At 37.6% G+C, this 27,718-nt stretch overlaps 1 protein-coding gene across 3 annotated transcripts in view; it reads left to right on the top strand.

Moving 5' to 3' along the window:
- The window catches only part of LOC106880529 (neprilysin-1), a 122,426-nt gene that overhangs the window by 71,410 nt on the left and 23,298 nt on the right, over window positions 1-27,718 (top strand). For all 3 annotated transcript variants that reach the window (XM_089342479.1, XM_089342481.1, XM_089342480.1), the window contains exons 13-21: window positions 889-966; window positions 6,676-6,779; window positions 8,208-8,266; window positions 9,088-9,139; window positions 11,377-11,444; window positions 18,673-18,803; window positions 19,096-19,161; window positions 19,601-19,696; window positions 21,609-21,685. In XM_089342479.1, coding sequence (XP_089198605.1) covers window positions 889-966; window positions 6,676-6,779; window positions 8,208-8,266; window positions 9,088-9,139; window positions 11,377-11,444; window positions 18,673-18,803; window positions 19,096-19,161; window positions 19,601-19,696; window positions 21,609-21,685 — 731 coding nt within the window. The remainder of the gene's footprint in view (window positions 1-888; window positions 967-6,675; window positions 6,780-8,207; window positions 8,267-9,087; window positions 9,140-11,376; window positions 11,445-18,672; window positions 18,804-19,095; window positions 19,162-19,600; window positions 19,697-21,608; window positions 21,686-27,718) is intronic.

The raw sequence follows: 27,718 nt of genomic DNA, 5'->3' as shown, positions 1-27,718 counted from the left end.
AAATTTGTTTACTGCAGTATTATATACAATACATTCACTTTAAATCTCAATCCAACACATCTTGATTACACACTCTGTATACCGTATAAAATCCAAAGAAGCAAACTCAGGATTTACCCATCGAGTGAAATACTGTGTAATTGTTTTCTTTAAACAATTCCCTGTTGTTCCATATCATCTGATGGGGTTAACCAGAATTTGGATTATACAAAACTTTGTAAGGTATCTGTCTGGATTCAAAATCCCTATTTCTTTACATTTTATATTAGGAGTGGCTGTGTGGCAAGTAGCTTGCTTACGAACCACATGGTTCCGGGTTCAGTCCCACTGCATGGCACCTTGGGCAAGTGTCTTCTACTATAGCCTCGGGCCGACCAAAGCCTTGTGAGTGGATTTGGTAGACAGAAACTGAAAGAAGCCCGTCGTATATATGTATATATATATATATATATATATATATATATATATATATATATATATATATATGTATGTGTGTTTGCATGTCTGTGTTTGTCCCCCCCACCATTGCTTGACAACCGATGGTGGTATGTTTACGTCCCCATAATGTAGTGGTTCAGCAAAAGAGACCGATAGAATAAGTATTAGGCTTACAAAGAATAAGTCCCAGGGTTGATTTGCTCGACTAAAGACAGTGCTCCAGCATGGCCACAGTCAAATGACTGAAACAAGTAAAAGAGTAAAAGAGTGTGTGTGTATATATATATATATATATATATATATATATATATATATATATATATATATATATATATAGAGAGAGAGAGAGAGAGAGAGAGAGGTTCCTTAACTATTTACTGCAATAGCATCAGTGTACCAAGAACAGTCAATCACATTCTGTTATATGTTCTGTTTTTTTTTTCTTCCTAGGCAAATGCCATGATTGGAATGATTGGATACCCAGAATTTATATTGAAAAAGTCAAAGTTGGACAAATTCTATGAAATGGTGAGATTTCTACATTTGCAAAAGACAAATACATTTTGGTTTAATATTGCATGTAATAATGCATGTGTATATATATATATATATATATATATATATATATATAAATTAATAAAAACAATTGTTTGCAACATTATACTGAAGAGGAAAATTATAGTTGTAAACTAACCTTTACTAAGGGTGTGAATAACACCTACATTGCTAGAAACAGGAGCTAAACTGCTCCAATGCTGTTACAAAGCACATATCATATACTCTGATAGAGGCTGCAGTCACCCTGGACACCAAACCGAGAATTCCTTAGACTGACCATTTAGTTTTGGCTATTGCTGTAGCCGTCTTCAGTAAAGCCAGCACATTCAGTTGATTCCAGGCTAGCTCGCCTATCAGAGTATATATATGTAAGAACGACCGTGCGAACCCAAAAGAAGAAATGGTGATGAATGGAAAAACAGGGTTCCTTTATTAAACGTGTCACATGGTCGAACACAAAATATATCAAATGATATAAATATGTTATACTTCGATAACATAGAAAACTCGTAAATGCCAGTAATGAAGACGATATTGACACAACCGATAGAGATGAATAACAGTAAGATTTATTGTAGCATTAAATTGTATGTCTGTGTGTGAGTGAATGCGACATAATGAAACACAATAAAAGACAGGCCGTCATGTAAAGAAAAAGTGTGTGTAAGTAATACATGTATGTGGGTACGAGAGATACACAGTAGTAACACGTATAAGGATTTAATATACCAGTTCTTAGAGTACACAGTGGTAAGTGTCTGTATAAGAAGTTAAGGCGTGTGTGGCAGAGCGATCACTAGTTGTGATGTTAGGGCTTCTATGCCAAGCCGGGCTGGATACAGATGTTCTTCGCAGGCTAGGTTCTTGTCTATTATTTATCGTGGTCAAGATGAATCACACAAACAGAATCGAAGAGAAGTGCCACGGTTAGCTGTTGGTAGCTTGTGTACGTGTAGAGTCATGTTGATGCTGTTGGGGACGCTGGTAGTCGTAGTGTCGTGTTGACGCTGGCGGCGATGCTGGTAGTCATAGTGTCGTGTTGCTGCTGGCGACGTCGGTGGCGATGCTTGTAGTTCGTAGTTGAACGATGGTGTTGATGTCGTCGCTGGAAACTGGTTAGCTGTGTTACGCGTGTGGCCGCAGCCAAATCTAGGCGATCTGGGGCGCAACGATTTGGCGGGTATAATTTAGGCTATTTATAAGAAAATAGGGGCTCCAGGAAAGCATTAGAAAAACACTATCACGTGACCTTATTAGGGGCTGTGATTGGTCGATTTGCGTTCTGGCGGGAACGGTACAAGGCAGTTGCCGCTTCAAATAATAATCAGTCACGTGATGACAGGGAATGAGATGTTTTCTACTACAACCGAACTTGAATATATTTATAACAGTGGGGAAGATGGTTTGTTTGTATATAATGGCGATAGAAATGTTAGTTTCACTACATATATATTCACCATAAAAATCTATGGATAATTTAGCAGATTGCTAATGTGTATACAAATATATACATATATATATATATATATATATATATATATATAATCATCATCATCATATAACATCTGTTGTCCATGTTGGCATGGGTTGGATGGTTTGACTGGGCTGGCACACTGGAAGGCTGTGCCAGGATCCAGTCTGATTTGGCATGTTTTCTACGGCTGGATGCCCTTCCTAACACCAACCACTCTGGGAGTGTAATGAGTGCTTTTACATGCCACCAGCACAGGTGCCATTTACGTGACACCAGTATCTGCCATGACTGCAATTTTGTTCAGCTTGATGGATCTTTTTCTCAAGCCCAACATAATGCTAAAGGTCTTGGTCATTGCCTCCGTGAGGCCCAACACTCAAAAGGACCTTGACCACTTTGCCTCCATGAGGCACACACACACAGACACACACACACACACACACACACACACATATATATATATATAGAAAGAGAGAGAGAAAGAGAGATGAACAATGGTCATTACACTATATATAAATATATGGAAGTTAAATAAATGACAAAAGAACAGGAAATTACATCATGAACTTCATTAGCTTTACAGCTGTTTCTGCTATAGGATGTCGTGCACTCAGGGTTGAGGTTTGTGCTGACCTCACTAGAGTCAGTATCACATAAAATGCACCCAGTCCACTCTGAAAAGCAGTTGGCACCAGGAAGAGTATCAAAAGCAGACTTTGAAACTTGGTGCAGTCCTCTGGTTCACCAGGTCCTGTAGGACTGTCCAATCCATATCAGGAGGGAATGTGGATGATGATGATGATTATATATATATATATATATATATAACCAGAGATATGACTGTGTGGTTGAGAAATTCACTTTAAAAAAATCATGGTTTCAAGTTCAGTCCCAGTGTGTGGGACATCATAGTTAATCAAAGCTTTCTCTGTGTGTTTGGTCAACAGAAACTAATAAAAGTGTTTAATATACATTTATTCATTTTTGTCATTCAACTGCATGCTACGAGCTATTCTGAGTTATTGTTCATAGCTCATTTTTGTTTAAATTATGCAAATTACATCATCATCATCATCATCATCGTCATCGTTTAACATCCGCTTTCCATGCTAGCATGGGTTGGACGATTTGACTGGGGACTGGTGAACCAGATGGCTACACCAGGCTCCAATCTGATTTGGCAGAGTTTCTACAGCTGGATGCCCTTCCTAACGCCAACCACTCCGAGACTGTAGTGGGTGCTTTTACCTGCCACTGGCACGATGGCCAGTCAGGTGGTACTGGCAACGGCCACGCTCAAAATGGTGTAATTTACGTGCTACCTGCACAGGAGCCAGTTCAATGGCACTGGCACGATCTCGCTCGAATGTCTTTACACATGCCACCGGCACAAGTGCCAGGAAGGCGATGCTGGGCACAGGTGCCATCACGATTTCGCTTTCGCTTGCCCCAACAGGTCTTCACAAGTTTCATGCATTCTAATCTTTATTATATATATATATATATATATATGTATGTCTAAGTGTCTCATTTGTTGGAGAAACGGTAGAATAATTAGCAGTGCTGGTGACACCTACTGTACATTGTATAACGACATGATTGACCAGACTATCAGACGTTGTTATACATTGCTGGTCACAATGCATTTCACATTGTTTTAGCTTTTGAATGATGTTACCCCACTGGGTAGGCAAGCAGGCCAACATTCCCCCTCATCAGAAGGCTAGTTTGTTGCAAGGTTACCTTTTTACAGCTGAGTGAACCAGAGCAATGTGAAATGAAGTGTTTTGCTCAAGAACAAAACCCACAGCTCAGTCTAGGAATCAAACAAATGATCTAGCAATCGTGAGTGCAACAGACCTAACCACTCGGTCACATGCCTTTACTTTGTATAATAATTTAGTGAATATATTAATATATTATATAATAATACATTATATAATTATTCCTATATAAGTATATATATATGGTATCTTAATGGTTTCTCAAAGCCAATACTAATAATAATAATTATGCTATAGAGGTTCTTTAACAAGTAATTTAGAGTAGAAAATGGTAAGAGGAATATAATTTGCTACAGATTATACTAACAATGATATATATATATATATATATATATATATATATATATATCAGTCTGTTCTGGAATTCAATAATAAAGCTTATTATATATATATACACAGGGTGTGGTAAATAATCTGTTGTCTAAATTATGCAAAAATGAAAAAAACACTGACATCTCATTTTAACAGATATATTTACCAAAATTACATAAAAATATCTTGAAATATTAAAGACTAAATATATTCAATAAAACCGCCGTTGGCTTCAACCATGGCCTCCAGATGACTACGGAATCTGCAACTCTTCTGGATGGTCTCCTCGTAAGTTGGTGAATGCTGCCATAATCCTTGCCCTCAGTTCATCTTTGAAGTTACAAGGAGTTTTGTTGGTTTCTCACTCAACTGTGCTCCACACATAATAATCAAGGGGGTTGCAGTCTGGGGAGCTGGGTGGCCAGATGTTAGGGGTTATGTGGTCACAAAAATTGTCTGATAGCCATTCCTGGGTTCTCCTGCTTGTGTGGCATGGTGCAGAGTCCTGTTGGCAGACATAGGGTCTTCCAGTAACCACCCTCTTAACCCAGAGCAGCACTACCTCCTCCAGGTACTTGATGTAGGTCTCCGTGTTGAGTCTGAGTCCATGTGGTAAGATGAATGGAGGAATAACATCGCCATCACTAGTGATCACTCCAAACACCATGATGTTGACTGGATGTTTAATTTTTATCCCTCTTGGTACATATTTTGGGGACACAGCAAGCCAACAGTTGTTCTGTGTGTTCACCATCTGATCCTAGCAGAAGTTTCTCTCATCTGAGAAAAAAACCAAAGCATGTTTGGCTGGAGGAGATGCTAGAGTTTCTTCAAAAGCTTCATAGCATGGTCTTTCCTCATCTTTGATGGCTTGGGATAAAAATTGGCCCTTTCTCATCTTGTATGAGCAATACCGAAAGTCTTCATTCACTGCCTGCCTGATAAGAAACTCAGACACTCCCATGTCTTTGGCGATAGTCCTAACTGACTTGGAGGGATCGTTCAACAAATTCAGGAGTTCTTTTCTTATCCGATCTGCCATACCTTCGTAATCACCATTAGACTTATCCAACTCTTTTTGAATCCTTTCCACTGTCCTCAGATTGACACCCAAACAGTCTGAAATGTTTGTGTTGGAGTTTCCGGTACAAATGCCAAGCAGTACAGCATGTAGTTTCCAAATTTCTGGCAGAGTGAAATGCATCATGGTGCTGTTTTTCTCACAGACGGTGCCCAACTGACCCTACTATACTGTGTAGTTAACAAAGTCAAAAACAAACAATGCATATGTGCGAAATTAGAAATATCAAATGGCAACAATTTACCCATCACACCCCATATATATATATATATATATATATATATATATATATATATATATATCTGTTTGTGTGTGTGTATATATACAAATACACACACACACAAACTCACAAATTTATAGGCACTGACCTGCAATCATTTTATAGTCAGGGTAATAATAAAAAGCAATGTCAATTTTGTTCCTAATAACTTAATGAAATCTGATCCGATATAAATAGAAATTTGTCTCAGAATTTTATAGGCCTTCCTAATATCACTGCTTTCACCCAGTTTGGGATGGATTTGATTAAATTATCAATGACAAACTTATCTGGGTTTATCTACTCTTTAACCAATGTTTGTTTCAGCTCTATAACTGATGTACTTTTCTTCAATCTTTCTGAAAACTTTATATATGTATATATACACACACACACACGCTGAGAGAGAGAAAGAGAGAGTAGAAGACAGACAGACGGACAGATAGATACAACATAAATTCTTAACATACTGAAATTACCTCCCCTTTAAGAGAAAAGTAAAGAGTAAGCAAATACCTTGTGGTGATTGTGACCAACTCTGAATCACAAGAGGAGATAATCTCAAGAACCAAGAACTCTCCAGAAGTGACATGCCCTTAAAGAAAAGAGAACAGCTGTATTATAAAGGTAACTCCTTGGACTAATATTCCACAGGTCATCTCTTGGACTAATATTTTATTAGTAACCACTCAAATTAAAATTTTATAGTTATTACCTTCAACTAAAATTTTATTAGTGACTCCTTGAACTGATCTTTTATTTTTTTCAGCTGGAAGTGGACCCTGACAGCTACTTTCGCAATGTCCACCAGATCAAAAGATACAAGTCTCATAACCAAATCAAAGAATTGCGGGAACCAGTTGATAGAGAGAAGTATGGCATTAATCTGTTTTATGGAGATGCTGGTGATACCAGTTATATACAATGTCACATGTGAATACTTGTGTGTGTGTGTGTGTTATACTTCCTTTGTTTGCTTCTTTCTTTCTCACCACTTTTCCTCTTCCACTATTTTTCTCCCATTTTCTCTCTTTTTTCACCATTTTCTTTCATTTTTCATCATGAAAGACAAGCATCCAAAACATCAAGACCCTTTCCCTTTCCTTTCAAATGGTAAACTAATACAACCTTTGTTAAAATTTATCCCTCTTGTTTTGCCTTTTTTTCACTCATTACCTTATGTAATACATATCATCATCATTTAACGTCCATTAGCATGGTTGGACAGTTTGACCAGGGCTGGTAAGCTGAGGTGCTGCACCAGACTCCAATCTGATTTGGCATGCCTTCTGCAGCTGGATACCCTTCCTAATGCCAACCACTTCGAGAGTGTAATGGGTGCTTTTACATGCCACCAATATCTGCCATGATTATGACTTCACTTGGCTTGATGAGTCTTCTACTCAAGCATAACATATTGCCAAAGGTCCCAGTCATCTGTGATTGCCTCTGCAAGGCCTAACACTCAGAAAATGTTTATTACATGCCACTAGCACGGGTGCTAGTTATGCGACACCGGCATCATGACCACACATATTCATTGTGTGTGTTTTGTTTGTTCACTGGTTCATTTCAGTTTAGTGCCTGGGGGATGAATCTCTCATTACACTGGGTGTTAAAACACCTGAAAGTCTAACACCCAGTATAAGGAAGGTGTCGTTCCCCAGACACTGCACCACAACAAATCACCAAAGCACCCACATTGAGTATGTGTAGCCGATAACATATATTTATGCAAAAAAGCTATGTTAAGAATATTATTCAACTACTACCGTAGTTGAATGATAAATAAAAGTTGTAATAATAAGTCAAACCAGACAGTGATATTTTGAAATTATTTAGACATCTATGTTTCAGATCTGTATAATATCTAATAGGAAAAACGTCTGGAAGGTCTTGCATAATTGATGCATTTCCTCTTATATATATTACACAGACATGAAACATACATATTAAATAATTTCAAAATATCACAATTTGGTTTGACTTCATTATTACAACTTATACATGTTGATGTCAGTACAAACTAACCAGTCCAGACTCCACTTACACAGATACACCAACAAGGATTTGGGGTAGTTTGTTATATTTGACTCTGGTACAATGCATAGCTTGTAATCATAGCACAAAACACACACACACACACACACATAAAGAGGTAAATTCTTCTATAATCAAATCTTTTGGGAGCAGTTCAATCACTTCTCTCTCTCTAATAAATGCCTAATAGACCAGCATGAACATCATAACATTCATCTGCCATTATAGTCAATACATACTTTGTTCTTATTCCCACTTCAGATGGTTGCAAGACCCAGCTGTTATTAATGCTTATTACAACCCAAATACTAATGATATTGGTAAGTATGTTTATTTCTCTGACATTCTATTTCTTAACTCCACTCCTTTTGTGTCTGTATGTATGTATGTATACACACACACACACACACACACACACGCACACACACACACAAACACACACACACAAACACACACACACACACAAACACACACAAACACACACACACAAACACACACACAAACACACACACACAAACACACAAACACACACACACAAACACACACACACAAGCACACACACACACAAACACACACACACAAACACACACACACACACAAACACAAATACAAACACAAACACACACACAAACACAAACACACACAAACACACACACAAACACACACACACACACACAAACACACACACAAACACACACAAACACACACACACACACACACAGAGGCACTTGTTTAGTGTTGCCTGTTGGAAGAGAACTGAATACCATAGTAGAGATTAATGATATATTTTTTTATTTTGGAATTCATTTGTGGGAGAAGTATGCTTGAAAACTTGAAAACGGAACTTTCTCACTTAGATGGAAAGAGAAAGTGTTTCCTCTTTTGATTCAGGATGTTAGCTGCAGTTAAACTACATGTCCTAAAATGTGTAAACTTGACCATGCAACCAATTACACTGTGAAGCCCTTAAATTTATGACTTTAACCTCTCAACCAATTAACATCACCTATCCCATAATATTCGACCTTGACCAATTACAGTAAATATCCCAAAGTATGTAGCCTTGATCTTGACTTATTAAACAATCTTAAGATTCTTTCTCCAATGCAATTTTTTAACTAGGAAATTTGTTTATTTTCAGTTTTTCCTGCCGGAATACTACAGCCTGTCTTTTACAGTAACTCCTATCCAAAGTAAGTAATATTTAGATATTGAAATTATTGCAACATTCCGGTTTATCACTCAGGGGCACCATCCCACATGAAAAAAAAAAACAGTTAACATTAAATTTATTATTCAATGAGCATCTAAATGCTACTTAATTATAGGATAAGGAAAAGAAAACATTAGAATACTAATTAATATTATGTTTTTCCCCCCTCTCTTCTCTCTCAATTGCTGAACAGTCTATGAAGAAAAAGAAGAAAAGAAAAATACATTCCATGAATATCTGTAATTATTTTCCATCTGTAAGAAATGTCTTGCTTCATAAAATATTTCATTTAATTTCAGTACTTTGGGTTATACCATGCTGATGATTTCTAATAAGAATGAAATAGTGTTATTCAGGATTACCTAAGACTAGAGATTTTTAACATCTTTGTAAAGAGCAAGGAAAAAGAAAATTAAACATATGTATTCTTTGTATCTGCTTTGTTGGTTTTTGATTTAAAATTGAAGCTTCTAATTCCACCAGCGTCTGTCTAGAAATGATTATCTCCCTTACAATAACTGGCCACCAGGGCACACCATATGCTTTTAACATTTTATTAACTACGTTAACACTATTAACTTTACGATTATTTTGATAGTAAAGCAAGAATTTAACATAATCATGAATCAATTGAAATTCCACCTTTAATGAAGAGAATATTTGTTATTTGTTCATTCATTTTTATGTCTGCTTTTCCTTGTCAGCATGATTTAGATGTGTGTATTATTGAGGCATGGTTTTACAGCTAGACAATTCCTGTTTCTAAACAGTACCTTTCTTTCAAGGAAGAATTCTCTTACTTTACATATTTTTGAAGGAGCAAAATTTGTTAACAATTTGTTAACAGTAGAAATGACATCACTGAAGTTCAGTGATTTTTCAGAAAAGCACAAATGTAAACATACACATGCACTATGATACATACATGTGTGTGTGTTCTCCTCACTACCAATGGTATCATCATTACCACCCATCTACTAGCATCCTTATAGCTTCCCCAATATGTGCACATCCCTCCCCTCAACCTTTCTCCAATCTTTGCTGATGTTGCCTACCTCTCTCTCCTACTTCCCCTATACACTCTTCCAAACCCCCACTCCCCCTACCGACTACTGCTGCTCCTGTAATCTGAAGTGTCACCTGGACACCTTGTCACCACTACCTCCTTCAAGGTAACTCTAATTCAATTTCATTCTCTCCCCTAAATGTGAGTAGCCATGTAGCTTCTCAACAACATGAACCTACTCTACTCCAAATTCTTCCTTAACATATGGACACCCACACCTCCCTCCTTGGGTTTGTTGACTGGTGAGCCACAGGGTAACCTCATTAGTACTGCTGGCACAAATAAAGTATCCAATACACATTGTAAAATGCCTGGCATTAGGAAGGGCATCCAGCCATAGAAACCATGCCAAAGCAGACACTGGAGCATGATGCAGATTTTCAATTCATTGGATCCTTGTTTTCTGTCCAACCCATGCTAGTATGGAGGATGGATGTTAAATGATGAGGATTTTTTATATATATTTGTATGTGTTTTGTTTAATATATATATATATATATATATATATATATATATAATATATATAATACTATATATTTAATATATATGTAATAATATATATTTAATATATATATAATAATATATATTATATATATATATATATATATATATATATATATATATATATATACACACACACATATATATATACACACACACACACACACATATATATATATATATATATGCACACACACACACATGTATACACACACACACACACACACACACACACATGTATACACACACACACACACACACACACACACACACACACACAGATAAATAAATAAATGGTGATAGGCTTTCACAGTTTTTGCTTGCCAAATCCACTTACAAGGCTTTACTCAACCCAAGACTAGGCAGAAGACAGTTGGCCAAGGTGTCATGCAGTGAGGCTGAACCTGAAACCATGTGGTTGGGAAGTAAACTTCCAAAACCACACAGCCATGCCTAAGCCTATCATTATAATGATTAATTCTGGTGAAGAAAGGCAAATGAGATAACCCTGGAATTTATATTTGTTTATATTAACAATAGAATGTAATGAGAAGTGAGTTGTTCTGATGATTTTGTTTCTCAAAATTCTTCTTCCTCTGGCACCCCTTACATACTGTACTTCCTGATAACAAACCAATTTAATCTTGTAGGTCTCTGAATTACGGTGGAATCGGTATCGTAATTGGGCATGAAATTACGCATGGCTTTGATAACAGAGGTAAGTAGAAGAATTGCTGTGGAATTATCTGATTTACAACTTTAGCTGTTATATATATATATATATATTACACACACATACATACCTACTTATGTATACATTCTTGTACAGTTACTTAGCAATTCTTCCACCATTACTCTCTCTCTCTCTCTCTCTTTCTCTCCATGTAAATATATAATTATCATCATTACCATCATCATTATAATTGAATGTCTGTTTTCCATGCTCGCATAGATTGGATGGATCATCATGATCTGAGTCATTTCCCATTGAGAACCTCTAAAACAGGTCTAAATAGATCTCACATCTCAATACTTGATGTGAGAAGAAAAAGAGGGGAGTGAGATTACCCTTAAGGTCCACAAATCTTCTTTCTAATTTTAAATACAACCTTGGTGATTTCACCAGGAAGTCACTCTTGTACCATGATGACTTCCACTGGGACAAAAAGGAAAGTGTGTTGTTATTCAATGTCTTCATGAGGAGTTACAATGGGGCTGTAGTTGCAGCCCTCACTGTATTATTTATCCTGGATGCTCATAAGTTGATATTCCCTCCATAGCTCAGCACTATACACCGATAATGGCCTGGCAACTTCAAACAACATAAAGGCTATGACCAGTCTTTGGATAAATTGGGAAAGAAATTGATAGGAATCTTCTAGGACTTTGGTTATAACACAAACATCACACCAGTTTATCAACAGTTAACTTCTTACGCATTACTCTTGACCTTAAGAGAGGCATGTATACTATCCCTAAAGAAAATCTGGTGGGGAGACTGCATCCATTCAGAGGGATTCTAACCACCTGCAGCTTTAATTTGGAATTTAGTAGTTGGTATTAGTAGAAGATTCTCTAATCTATCCTTGGATAAAAACATGTTTGTTTGAAAATAGGTGAGGGTTGGTGACAGGAAGATTATCTGGGCATGAAAATTTTGCATCAAAATGTTGCCTGACCAAAGGAAGCATGAAAAATTTGATATTAACATTAGAGAGAGAGGGAGGTGGGGACAAGCAGACAGACAGAGGTGTGACTGTGTAGTGCCAAACCATGTGGTTTGGGATTCAGTCTCACAGCTTGCCACCTTGGGCAAGCATCTTGTACCATAGCCCAACACCAACCAAAGTCTTGTGAGTGGATTTGTAAGGTGAAAACTGAAAGAACCCTATCTTGTGTATGTGTGGGGGGGTATCTTTGTCTAGACCTCACATGACAGTTATAAACAAGAATCACCGTCAATCAAGCAGAGTCTCCATTTCCAGTATTCCACAAAAACATGTCCAGCCATGAATAAATATGTCCTTGCTTGGAAACAAAGGTTGGCAACAGAAAGGGCATCCAGTCATAGAAAATTTGCCTCAACAAATTTTGTCTGATTCATGCAAGAATGGAAAAGTGGACATCAAATGTTTATGTGTGTAAATATAAATGTCTGTTATTATGTCGACATATATATAAAGAACTTAATTCAATACTTTCTGGTAGAATACATGTTTATTAAATTTTTACAAGGTAAAAGTTGACAGTGACTTTAGACTATTTACTCACCTTAATCAGACTGATGAAAGTGAATAATTCATATATACTTATTTATGGTTGTTATGTGTGTATGCCTTTATGGTTCCTTACTCTATATGTGTATATGTACTCTACACACAAAGAGACATTAAAGTAATGTAAATAACTCACCCAGTTACAGAGTTATGATGGTTCAATGATGGAACAACATTGGTGCTGTAATTGAGAGATGCTGGTTTAAGGATGGAACAACACTAGGGCAATAATTGAGTGGCTGGATGCCTTTCCTGCTACAGAAACTCTACCTTACCAAATTCCATCTGACCCATGCAAGCATGAAAAAATAGACATTAAACCAATGATGTGACAGACAGATAGACAGATAAATAGATAGAATGTTTAATTGTTGTCTGTGAGAAGAAAGTATACCCAATATCATAGTATAGATTAATGATATTCATATTTTGGACTAGTTAGACCCTTGCATCTCTTGGCAGAGTAGGAATAGACTGACTTGACCAAAGTATAAATATTATACACATACACACGCACGCACACACACACACACACACACACACACACACACACACACATTTTCAGTCCAAATGAGTTTTCTATCCAAGATTTACATGTTCTTATTTATAGCTTTATTTACTGCGAGTTCCACAATGAACAATGGAGGGATGAATGGACAGACAGACAGACAGTCAGACAGACAGACAGACTGGTAGATGTGACAATAATATAACCTTTTTCCATATTTCTAATATTTGCTACAGCTTATCAATTGTTGATTTGATCAGTTGTATTTTGATGAGATATTTTCTTGTTTGGTAACAAGGCATTTCTTCTACCCACACATTCACTACAGTTGTAAACAAGAAATCTTATAGATGGAAAGTTAGAGAATTTTATGCGTAAGAACCAAAAATAGTGTTAGGGTGAACTTTTGACTCCTGAACATAGACTAATAAATGGGGAATATAAACTGAGAAAGACTAGAAGAATGCAAAAAGTCTCTGAGATGGGAAAAATATTTCCAAATTATAAACAAACAACTCAACACTTGTGTATGTGTATATGTGTATGTGTAAGAGAGTGTGTTTACATAGGTGTGTGCATGTGTGAATATGTATGTTGAAAATATAAACATGTTGAAAAGTCTGTGGGCTGAACTAGAAAGTTCTCATGTGGAAGGGTAAAGTAAGAGAAATTGTATAGCATTCTGGGAGAGAGAACTTTGGAACCGATACAGCATCCAGCTAGAGTGCTGAGAGGTGGAGAAGACAGATAGGGAAAGACAGAGAATGGAGATGTTGATGCCAGCAAGCTGTCAGACCAAATGTAACATTGTAAAGTTCAGTAGAGCCTATAGGAGTGTGTAAATCACATTTAATAAGGAACGAATGAGTTTACACAAACAGAATGTTATTGAAATGTTTTATGAAGACAGCAGAAGAATTTCTGAAGTGAAAACTTGCAAAGTAAATAATTCTAAAATTGTTGATTAGTAAATGTGGGTGTTTTGAAGGTAATTACCTACAGACTGGCAACAAACCAGTTCAACCATTGACTACAAAATTACATCAATGTATCAAATTGTATAATATCAAACTAAACAATAGAAGCTGTATGTGTAAACACCTGCTGCTCTAAGATGTTTTATCAGCATCATCATCTTAACATCTACTTTTTCATGCTTGCATGGGTCGGATGGAATTTATTGAATCAAATTTTGTATGGCTGGATGCCTTACCTGTAGCCAACTCTCACATATTTCCAAGTAACACAGTATTTCCCCATGGCCAAACATGTTTCTAATGGAAGACTGGAAACAAACATCACTTGTATGACAACGATGCTTATTTACAACAATCATGTGGTGTTTATACAAGGACACACACACACACACAGATGCATGTGCAATGGACTTCTCTCAATTTTCATGTATCAAATCTACTCACAAGGCTCTGATCATCCTAGATCTATGGTAGAAGACACTTGCCAAGAGAGCTATACAGTAGGACTGAACCCAAGAACAACATGGTTAGAAGCATGCTTCTGAACCACACATCCACGTCTATGCCATGTTTTGTTTTCTATTTATCTGAGTCAGATCTTTTGTAATATATTTATCTGTGGTGAATGGGTTAATATCCTTGAAAGCTAAGGATGGAGAAATGTGCATGGTCTCTTAAACTTGTAGAAGTAACAGCCAAATTTCTTTTGAATCACACACTATCTTTTTTAAAAAGGAAGGATGTGTTGGATAATGTAACTGGGTCAGAAATGGCCTAGGGTTAAACATCAATGACAGCAACAAGGCATGATATATGAGACAATGTAGTTCTATACACACTGTGTCTGAATAAAAGGTGGGAAAGTCATGGCTGAAACATTTTTCATCAGAGGTCTACTGGATCAGAACTAACCTAAGCTTAAACACCAATGACAAGGAAGGGCACATTAGATAATGCAGGCCTACATACACTGTGTCTAAGTAAAAAATGGAGGGTCATAGCTGGAACATATCTGATCATGGTTCTACAGGATCAGGACCGACCTATGGCTAATTTCTCAAATTTTCTTTTTTTATAACATATAAATGTATTTATGGGGGAAATATATGGAAAAACATCAATACATGCAAGAGTGATAAAGAAACGAGAGGTTGTCTTTGGATGTGCAAGAAACAACAGCCAAATCTTTAAATCACTCACTTTTCCCTCTGAAAATATTTTAATTTCTTTTACCAAAAAGGCTCCTCCCATGGTTTTTAAGTGCAAAAAAAATTGGCCAAAATAGGTCCTGAGTAAGATGGTGAGGGATGGGGCAGAGTTGTAAAAAAAAATTTCCAAAACTTTTTCATATGCCCACCCCCCAACCCCATCATTTCGGAGGCTGTAATTTTTTTAAAAAATGGGAAAAATCCCCATCAAAACAGAGTAGTTCTAACTTACTTGGTCTTCCTGATCCAAAACTCCTCTCCCCACCCCTTTGGAAAAATTTTCCCTACAAATTTCTTTCTTTATAGCTGTAATCTATGCCGTTTGAAAGGGATTTCATTAAACGATATCCATTTTCCTGAAAGTTGTGAGGGAAAAAAGTCAGATTGTGTGAATTTTCCGAAACTCCTCTCTCCACCCCCTCAGAAAAATTATTTCTCATAAATCCCTATACACTCTGAAGCCACAACATCTAAGTGGGATTTGTTGAAAATTTTGTTAAAAAGTATCCATTTTCCTGGATGTTATGAGGCAACAAATTTGGGGGCATATACATCTGTAGTAATGCCCCTCTATTTATACGATTTTTTCATTTAATGTTTATTTCATTAATTGTCTGAAATGTTCTTTCCCCCCCCCTCTCCCTCTCTCTCTCTACACACACACACACACTGCAAAGCTTGCTGATGGGCTGCTGAATTGAAAACTCTTGCTTTGAGAGGAAGGTAAAACCTGACAAACTGCTTTCCCCCCTCTGTTGTTGGACTACTGTGGTGTTTGTTTAAAAAGGAGATATTATGACTGTGATAAAATAATGAAAGCAATATTTACTAAGCAAGTGAGCACTATTATACAAAGAAAGAAAGTAGATGTAGAATACCATAAAAATTATTAAAATTGGGAATCAAATGTGAAAATATTATCAAGTGGTTAACAGAAAACCGCCCGGAAGGCGGTCTTTCTGCTAGTCCTTATTTAATGTCCATTTTCTTTGCTGGCATGGGTTGGATGTTTGGCAGGGTCTAGCAAGCCACAGTGTCAGCTTTAGAACAGTTTGTATGGCCAAATGACCTTCCTAATTTCCAACTACTTTACAGTGTACACTTGGTGCTTTTTTCAAACACACCAGCACTAGTGAGGTTGCCAAACAACTTGAAAGACTGGAGAAAGAACAGGGAAACACTAATTGCTGTTGTACTTTGTCTGCAGAGAACAACTTCTTCTTTCAGACAAGGTGTACTCAAAATACACTTGATTTATTTCAATAAGCGGACAGTGAAACATAGTGATGTTTCAACCTCTCTTTGTCTTAATCAATTGTGTTGTGAACACACATTGTCTAAAAATTGTTCTCTGTAGACAAAATACAACAGTGATTAGCAGATTCATGTTTGAATCTGCTGGAACTTATATTTAGAATAAATATAGATGAGATTTTATTTTCTTGATTTTTGCAGTTCTCCATGCATTTGATGAATTATTACAAATTACTTGTTTCAGTCATTGAACTGCAGCCATGCTGGGTGGGGGCAGTCTTGAATGCTTTAATTGAATAAACTGACGCCAATACTTATTCCTAAATTTGTTACTTATTCTAACATTCTCTTTTGGTGAACAACAAAGTTACAGGGATGTAAACAAACCAACACTGGTTGTCAACTGTTGGTAGGGAACAATCATAAAGGCACACACATATGGTGTGTTTCCACAGTCTCCCTTTACCAAATTCACTTTCAAGGCATTGGTTGACCCAGGCCTATACTAGGAGACACTTACCACACAGTGGAACTGAACCCAAAATCATGCAGTTGCTGAGTAAGCTTCTTAACCACACAGCCACGCTTGTGTCTATATCAAACTTTCAAATACAAAATCTCTAACTCCTTCTCTGTCTTCCAACTACACCAAAGTGGGAGAGGGATTCTGTAAAGTGTCCTTCTTATAGGAAGGGAGATCAGGTCAAAGATGACAGGAAATCTATGAAGGTTGACAATTGAAGAAGTGGTGAAGTCTGATCTCATAATAAACTTAATTAGTGAGTATACTAGGAAACACAAGTGTGAAACACTGTGCCAGAAAAGTCCTGACCAACCCATAGACAGGATTTGAAAAAACCTGGAAAAACAGTCATAAATATGGCCATGGCAATAATGATGACAATGTCTCTTTCAAAGTCTTCCATTCTTTCTCACTACTCACCTGAAGCAACAAGGTGTTCGAGTATCTGAGACTGGCGTTTATTAAATCACTCAGACAACAAAGGGTTTGGTTCTCTGGGAGTTGTTTCTGAACTTATCTAAACAACAAGGAGTTCAGGTATTTGGGACTGTTGCTTGTAAAGTCACCTCAAAGATGAGAGGTTTGGGTGTCTGGAAGTACTGTTTGTGAAATCTAAACAATATGGAGTACTGAAGTATCTTGCACCGGGGCTGTTGTCTGTGAAATTATCAAAACAACAAATTGTGTGGGTATATGGAACTGTTGTTAAGGAAATCAATGAAACAATAAGTGGATTGGGTTTATGGGGTTGCTGTTTGTGAAACCATCTGAAGAAAGATATGGGGGTGGGTATCTAAGACTGTTGTTTGCGAAATCGTGTAAAGACTATGAGATTTGTGTTGTTTTATCAAACTTTTCATTATTTTCAAAATCAATTGAAACAAAGTATTTCAACAGAAATATGGTAACAAAAGGGTTAAAGTGATCTAAATTAAAATCTTCGGTCAAAATTTATTATCAATTTATGTTGCAAACACCATCTTAATAATGACAAAGTTATTTTACTGAGTTTTTCATTATTTTCAAAATTAATTGAAACAAAGTTTATAGATTTCACAAAAATGTGGTAAAAAAATTATATTGAAAATATGTTGCAATATTTTGTTTTAAGATATATAAAGACTTCATTAAATAAGTGATTCACCTTCAAAGACAAAAATACAAAACACACCTGCAGACACATATCTTTGATTATTACAGGTAGAAAGTTTGATAAAACTGGTAATTTGAAACAATGGTGGAAGAATGAGACTATAGAGGCTTTTAATAAGAAGGCACAGTGTATGATAGACCAATATTCCAGTTTTGTCTTGAAGCAAGCTGGTTTAAAGGTGAGTTTAATTTTGATTAGTTTAAAGGTAAGTTTAACAAAATTGTTAATTTAATTTAATGAAGTTTTTTTTTTCCTACTTTAATAGAGATGTTAGACTTCTGTTTATGCATAGTTTGAGTCCATTATCTTCATCTGGCAGTGTTGATAGTGGTGGTATTATCATCCCTGCCATCATCAACATCACCATCATCACTACCATTATCACAAACATCCTCCTCCTCCTCACCATCATCATCATCAGCTTCATCATTTTTGTTATCTTTATCCCCGTAATTTACTCTATATTTCAGATAAGAGGTATAAACACACTTGGAGAAAATATTGCCGACAATGGAGGTTTGAAACAAGCTTACCAGGTAAAAAAATTATCATTATTAAGGTGATGAACAGGCAGAGGCATGCTAATGCATGCTGAGCAAAAGGCTTAGCAGCATTTTGTCCATCTTTGAGTTCAAATATTGCTGAGGTCAACTTTGCCTTTCATCCTTTCAGGATCAATAAAACAAGTACCAGCTGAACACTGGGGGTCAATGTAATCAACTGACCCAACTCCCACGAAATTGCTGGCCTTGTGACAAAATTTAAGACCTTGCAGCAAGGCAGTGAGCTGGCAGAATCATTATAAAAATATAACCAAATTTGTTAAGCATCGATTGCTTATAGGGGCCCACTTGAGTAAAATAAGGATCAAAGGGACCCATAGGTAAAAAAAATTGTTGAGAACAACCGATCCATGGTCTATCAACTGTGGATATCTATTTCTGTTCTCTAGTCTTCTGTTTCTATCCCAACCAGGCCTATCAACAGTGGGTCGCCGATCATGGGGCTGAACCACCATTACCAGGGATCAACCTCACTCATGAACAACTGTTCTTTGTTAACTATGCACGGGTAAGTCAAATTGTCTTTTTTTTTTTTTCCTTTTCTTTGTTCATTAACTATGATTGATACATTAGAAACATTTTATTTAAAACAGGTTCAGGGTGGTTGTATAGTTGAGAAGTTTGCTTCCCAGCCATGTGGTCTCAAGTTCAGTCCTACTGCACAGCACCTTGGGCAGGTGTCCTCTTCTATAGCTCTGGGCTAACCAAAGCCTTGCAAGTAGATTTGGTAAACAGAAACTGTATGGAAGCCCAATGTTTATGTACGTGTGTGTGTGTGTGTTTAACTTACATCTTCACCATTGGTTTAACATCCACTTTTCCATGCTTGCATGGATCAGACGGAATTTGTTGAGGCAGTTTTTCTATGGCTGGATACCCTTCCTGTTGCCAACCCTTACCTGTTTCCAAGCAAGGTAATATTTTCCATTATGTAAATATGTTTTACAAGGAAGATTAAAAACAACATTTCTTGCATGATGTTGAAGCTCATTTACATCCATCACATGATGTCAAGACAAGAATACACACAAACACATACAAACACACACATATGACAATCTGCTTTCAGTTTCCATCTACCAAATATGTTCACAGGGCTTTGGTTGGCCCAGGGCTATAGTAAAACACACTTGCTCAATGTGCGAGGTGCTGGAACTGGACCCAAAACTACAGGGTCAAAAAACAAGCTTCTTTACATAGCCATGTCGGGGCCAGAAACTGGCAGAATCACTCGCAGGTCAGACAAAATGCTAACATTTATTTCTGGCTCTTTACACTGGATTCAAATTCAACTGATGTTGGCTTTACTTTTCATCCTTTCAGATTCAATAAAACAAGCACCAGTTGAACACTGGGGATTGATGTCTACTTCCCGCCTCAATATTCCAGGCCTTGTGCCTATAATAGAAAGAATAAAGGCAGGGGACAAGCAGAAACATGAGCATGTCAGACAAAATGCTTAGCAGCATTTCTTTTGGTTTTACATTGAAGTCAACTTTGCCTTTCATCACTTTCAGGGATGATCAAATAAATACCAGGGTTGATATAATTGACTAGCTCGCTACCCCAAAATTTCAGGCCCTGTTTCTGTAGAAGAATGAGTTAGTATTATTATTATCAAAGGGTCAAGCAGGCAGAATTATTACTACATCAGACAAAAATGTTCAGCAGCATTTCTTTTGACCCTTTACATTCTGAATTCAAATTCCACTGAGGTCAACTTCATCTTTTCGGGGTCAATAAGTACCAGGTGAGCTCTGATGTTGATGCAACTGGTTAACTCCCTCCCACTAAAAACATTGTTGGTTTTGCAGCAAAATTTGAAAGAAATATTATTAAAGGCAGAAAGATGGCAGAATCCTTAACACAGCATTTCTTCCAAATTGTGTTCATATTCTGCCAAGATCACCTTTGTCTTTCATCCTTTTGGGGCTTATAAAGTAGGTACCAAATGAACACTGGGATCAATGCAATTATCCCCTTCCACCAAAGATTCAGGCCTTGTGCTTATAATAGAAAGGGTGATTATTATTATTATTATTATTATTATTATTATTATTATTATAGCAGCAAGTTGGCAGAATTGTTAGTACGTGGGGCGAAAAACTTAGTGACATTTTGTCCATTTTTATGTTCTGAGTTCAAATTCTGCTGAGGTCGACTTTGCTTTTCATCCTTCTGGAGTCAATAAAATAAGTACCAGTTGAGCACTGGGGTCAATGTAATTGACTTACACCTCCCCCCAAATTTCAGGCCTTGTGCCTATAATAGAAAGGATTATTGTTGTTATTGTTATTGAGAGAGAGAGATGAGGGAAGGATTTTGTGAATCTAAGACTTTTGGCATTAAATTGTATTAATTTTGAGTTACCAACAGAATGTAATGATTTAACAAACCTTGAATGTGTTTCTTATTCAAAGATTTGGTGTGGAAAAATGAGAGATGAAGAAGCCCTAAACCAGATTAGGACCGAAGTACATAGTCCTGGACCAATAAGGTACATTACTGTCTGTCTATATTTACATTTGTATCAAGATCTACCAATAGATATCCATGTATTTGTCTATCTGCTAATATCTATCTATCTATTTATCTCTCTGTCTATCTATCTATCTATCTATCTATCTATCTATCTATCTATCTATCTATCTATCTGCCTCTATCTTTCTATCTATCTATCTATCTATCTATCTGCCTCTATCTTTCTATCTATATCTGTCTATTTCTCTATCTACAAATATCTAAACCAATATCTGACTGTCTACCAATATCTATCTACCTATTTATCCCTCCAAGTTTCTATGTGTGAGTGTGCATATGTCAATCACTGCTACAGCCATGAGATATATCTGCCAACCATAATTTCCCCAACTGCATACATCAATCATTTCTCTTTCCAGAGGTTTTCTCTTCTTCCCCTCCTGAATCCATCTGTCTTACTGTAGAATTTCTTGAGATGAATATCACAAACTATAAAAAGGAAATCTCTCTCTCTCTCTCTCTCTCTCTCTCTCTCTCTCTCTCTCTCTCCTCTCTCTCTCTCTCTCTCTCCTCTCTCTCTCCCCCCCCTCTCTCTCTCTCTCTCTCTCTCTCTCTCTCTCTCTCTCTCTCTCTCTCTCTCTCTCTCTCTCTCTCTCTCTCTCGGGGGAAGGGACATTCCTGGAGTTTTGGGTTTTTTCCAGGTGAGGCATTTATTAATTTTAAAGAAGTACAAAACTTTAATCTTCTTCAAAGCAGGGGCCTCTGGCTTCAATGCGCTTGTTGTTGTGCTCCAGCCACTTTGTGAAGGCCACATGGGAATCCTCCAAAGTGAAGGTGTCCAGGGCTTTTGTCACAGCTTCTTCCAGCTTCTCAATGTCTTCAGAACAACTGCCCCCGAGGTTCTCCTTCAATTTGGGGACCAACCAAAAGTCACAGGGAGCAAGATCTGGACTGTAGGGAGGGTAAGGGGCAGTTTAGATGCCCATCTCTGTCAAGTAGTTGGTTACCAGGATAGAATTGTGGACTGGTGCATTGTTCTGGTGCAGGTTCCACTGAACAGAGTGGAAGCGTTCTGAACTTTTGCAACAAAATCTCTTCCTGAACTCCCTCAAAACCTTCACAAGGTACTCCTTGTCAACCATCTGGCTGGATGGAACATAACAGATGTAGATGATGCTCTTGCAGACTTGATCATCATGAGCTTCCTGGTGGACTTGCTTTGCCTGGCCATCTTGGATCTGGGGGAGCCAGTATACTTCCATTGGACTCTTGGTTGCTAGATCATAGCAGTAGATCCAGCTTTTGTCACAGGTCATCAGAGACTCATGGCGGCTCTTCTTCTCTTCATCACTGAGCACCCTGGGAACAAACTTTGCACAAATCTTGTATGTGGTCAGATCTTCTTGAATAATTCTGTGTACAACTGCTACACCAATTTGAAACTGTGTAATTATTGGCACACGATGATTTTCATCCAGAAAATTGTGAATTTTCCCAACCAGCTCTGACATTCTAATATCCCTCTCCCTCCCATTATCTCCTATGCTAGTGAAAAACAGATGCTCAGCTCATACAAGTTAATCCATAAGCAGTCTGAAGCATTTTGTAAGTTTCTGCAGCATTTTCCCCCAGTTTAACGCAAAGCATCATTGCATAGTGAGCTTCCAAATTGTCTTCATGACCTGACAGCATTCAAGCAAACTAGTCGGCTGTGACAAGCAGTGTTTAGTAGGATGTGTTCAAAGTGCTGTTACAGCTATCTTCTTCAATCTGGAATTTAAAGAAAAATGCTAGCAGGTCAACTTATTAGACATATAGTAATGATATACTAAAATTACAGTATTCTTCAACAATTATAACTGCCTCTCCTAAAAAAGTTTCAAATCTTCTGGAATGCACCTCATATGTGTGTGTGTTTGTGTGTGTACATACATACACAAATATTAAGTTCCACTAACCAGAAACTGACTCTAGACAGTAAATTCAGGAATCCAGATACATGCCCACTAGACCAAGTATTCATGGTTACCTCAGTTGTCTAAGAAGCTGAGGTTACTTCAAGTCTGCCAAGTAAGGAGCCTGAAAGAAGGTGGCTTGTAAAAGAGTGACTCCATCCTTCAGTCCTCTTTCAGGCACACAAACAAAAAGAATAGCTCAAAGCTTTCAAGCAATATCTGGAAGCTCCAAGACAGCAGTACACTGCAAAACATTAAGTGGAATATTTTGGAAAGATCAAAGCCATACATCACTGAACCAAAAAAATGTTGATCCTGTGACTGAACACACATACTCAAAGAACAGTATTAACAATCTAAACATGAGGTCAGAGATATTTACCAGGTGTATGTATCTTAACAAATTTCTGTTGTCAAGTTGGAGGACACCTCACCATGTTAGACACACCTTTCTCTTATTTAAATAACCCTGCTAGCCATGGGTTTTGACATTTTCATAATGCTACACCTATACACTAAAAAATTACACACTCATTAATGACATTTATTTATTTTCAAAGATAAAACATATTACATCACTCATCTCTATATCAGCATAAACAGTATTATTTCTTTACTTTGTTTTTTTTTTTTGACAAATCCCAGGCTTTGATTAAAGGGATTTAACTTAGCATTCAAGAACAAAATCATCCCTCTTTTCCTAAGAGCGTTTTTGTTTTTTGGTTTTTCCCCATTTTTTCCCACTTTTCCCACATATTCTCACTGAGCAGTCATGTTATATAAGCCTGAGTGATTACTGCATTGTACATGGTACACTTTATAAAGGTACAGTTGAATATTGTTCTTTTCAAGAATGAAAAGTTGAAGTAGCTCACCAATTACTTCTGTATTTATCAAATGATAATTATTACACACACACACACACACACACACACACACACACACACACACACACACACACACACACATTTACATGGATGGGAAAAAGTAGATATACAATTGCTGAGTATGAATGGAATGTTCTTTTTATTTCTTATCCTAAAAAGAAATAAGGAAATGAAAAGAACATTCCATTTATATTTAGCAAATGTATACCAACTTTTGTCCATCCCTGGGATGGATGCATTTGTGTGTGAGTCACACCCTCTAATTTAGTGTTACATCCTGGCACAAAATTTTTCCTCTCCATGGTTTTAGCTTTTTCTTATCCCATGTATAAGTCAAATCCTAGTTTTGGTCAATCAAAACCAAGTATAACTCAGTGCAAAGCATACATGAATAAATACAGTATATATATATATATATATATATATATATATATATATATATATATATATATATATATATATATATATAAATATATATATATATATATAAATATATATATATATATATATATAAATATATATATATATATATATATATATATATATATATATATATATATATATATATATCTCAATCTCTTCTCCGCTGACATACTACGACGAAGTCTCCAAGATGCAGATAAGATAGAGATTTTTATTTATTTACGGCCTCAAACATCTCATACCTTCGCGCTTTAGTCTGCCCTCTATTATTTATCTTGTTTCTCTCCATGAAATTCAATTGAATTCAGTTTTTGTCTTAAATTCATACTTATTCATTTTCTAAGCTTCCTAAATTCATGCTACGTATATATTCTATTCACCTAGAATTCATTGCTCTTTTAAAAATTACGATTTATGCATTGTTGTCTCTCAAATATTTAAAATCTACGATTAAGAGCCCTATCTCCTCGCTGATGGTACACCCGCCCTCACACCCCCTCCACCGGAAGTGCATTCCTCTGTCATCCTGTCATCCTCGGCTGTCTCCCGGAACCCATCTAGTGGCCTTGGCCATCCTCTCCCCTACCTTTGGGTAGTGCATTAAGTTTGAGTAATGTTTGCAGGTTGTAGGTACTGTTTTGCTTATGAATTCTTCCAATTGCAAGTTTTCTTTTCAGATACACGACACTGCTTTTCCCCTTCCCAGGCTACAGGCCCACACCCCCAACACCCATACTGTTAGGATTGGCACTCTCAACGTCGGCACGCTGAAAGGTAGATCTGGTGAAATTGTTGAGATGCTTGAACGGAGACGCGTAGATATGTGCTGCATCCAGGAAGTAAGATGGAGAGGAGGTTCTGCAAGGTTCCTCACAGGCAAAGAACACAGGTACAAGATTTTCTGGGCAGGGAACACTGACGGGGTCGGGGGCGTAGGAATACTTCTAGTGGAGAAATGGGTGGACAAGGTAATCGAGGTCGTTAGAGTAAGTGACAGAGTACTTAAGATCAGACTAGTGCTTCATCAAAGATTAGCTACTGTCATCTCAGCCTATGCACCTCAACTGGGGCTACCAGATGGTCTGAAAGACCAATTCTATGACACCCTCTTGCAAACTACCTCGTCGACGAGTGACAGGGACCTTCTCTTTGTGGCTGGAGACTTCAACGGTCATGTCGGACGTCGTGCTGGAGGCTTCCATGGCATACATGGAGGCTATGGCTTCGGTTCCCGCAACGAGGAGGGAACCAGACTGCTGGAGTTCTGTGATGCAACCGATCTTATGGTCTGCAATACCAACTTCAGGAAACCTGCCAGTCACCTAGTCACCTACCGCTCCGGCAGACACTCTAGCCAAATCGACTACATCCTCGCCAGAAATAGGGAAAGAGGGCGGCTTATAAATGCCAAAACCTACCCTGGCGAAGAATGTACCCCACAACATAGATTAGTAGTCAGCGACTTTGGGATCAAGGCAAAATGGGTGCCCAGAATTAGACAGGCTTGGAGGAGAAGGGTGTGGAAGCTTAAAGACCCTGCAAACGGACAGAGACTTAGAGACAAGTTACTTGAAGCATTTAACGAAATAGAAGGGGATATAGCATCATACAATGTGGAAGACAATTGGAGATTTCTGCGGGACAACCTGTTGAAAGCCACCGACCAGATTTGTGGGTGGTGTAAGGTCCCCTCCCCACCCAGAGTAACGTGGTGGTGGAACAAGGAGGTAGACAGGGCTATTAGACAAAAGAAACAGGCTTGGAAGGACTGGAAGAACGGTGGTAGCAGGGAATTGTACCAATGTGCCAGAAGGGAGGCTAGGCGACAGGTTTATTTAGCCAGAGGGGAAGCAGATAAGGAAAGATTTGCCAATGTTCTGCGCCGTGAGGACCAAAGACTCGAGGTATTTCATGTTGCAAGACAGTGTAGGAGAGAGAATAGTGATGTTGTAGGAGAGAAATGTGTTCGCATGGATGATGGTACGCTTGCATTAAATGAGGATGCAAAGAAAGAGGCCTGGAGATGCCACTACGATAGATTGCTTAATAAAGAGAATGAATGGGAGAAAGAGAGCCTACCGTATGTCGACCCAATAGAGGGACCAGCTATCCGAGTTGATAGTACCAGGGTAGATAAAGCAATTAAGAGTATGAAGACCGGGAAAGCCCCCGGCCCATCAGGAATCACTGCAGAGATGCTCAAAATATCTGGCAGTGTTGGCTATAGCCTAGTCACCCGTATTACGAACCAGGTGATACACGAAGGAGTCATACCCAATGACTGGTGTAGCAGCATCATAGTCAACTGCTACAAAGGTAAAGGTGACGCTTTAGATACAAATAATTACAGAGGCATCAAGCTGTTAGATCAGGTTATGAAAGTTTAGGGAGCGAATCAATTTAGATGAGATGCAGTTTGGGTTCGTGCCAGGTAAAAGCACTACTGATGCCTTATTTCTAGTGAGACAGTTGCAGGAGAAATACCTAGCTAAGGATAAACCTCTGTACCTGGCTTTCGTTGACATGGAGAAAGCCTTTGACAGGGTCCCCTGATCCCTTATCTGGTGGTCAATGAGGAAACTTGGGATAGAAGAATGGTTAGTGAGAGCTGTGCGAGCCATGTACAGAGATGCTGCCAGTAAGGTGAGGGTTGGAAATGAGTACAGCAATGAATTCCGGGTAGAGGTAGGGGTCCACCAAGGTTCCGTCCTCAGCCCCCTCTTATTTATCATAGTCCTCCAGGCAATCACAGAGGAGTTCAAGACATGTTGCCCCTGGGAGCTC

This window comes from Octopus bimaculoides, chromosome 26, assembly GCF_046866305.1.
Source record: "Octopus bimaculoides isolate indiv1 chromosome 26, ASM4686630v1, whole genome shotgun sequence".
Classification (NCBI taxonomy): Eukaryota; Metazoa; Mollusca; class Cephalopoda; order Octopoda; family Octopodidae; genus Octopus; species Octopus bimaculoides.
The sequence above is the reverse complement of the archived record's forward strand: the minus strand, read 5'-3'. Positions and strand labels throughout refer to the sequence as shown.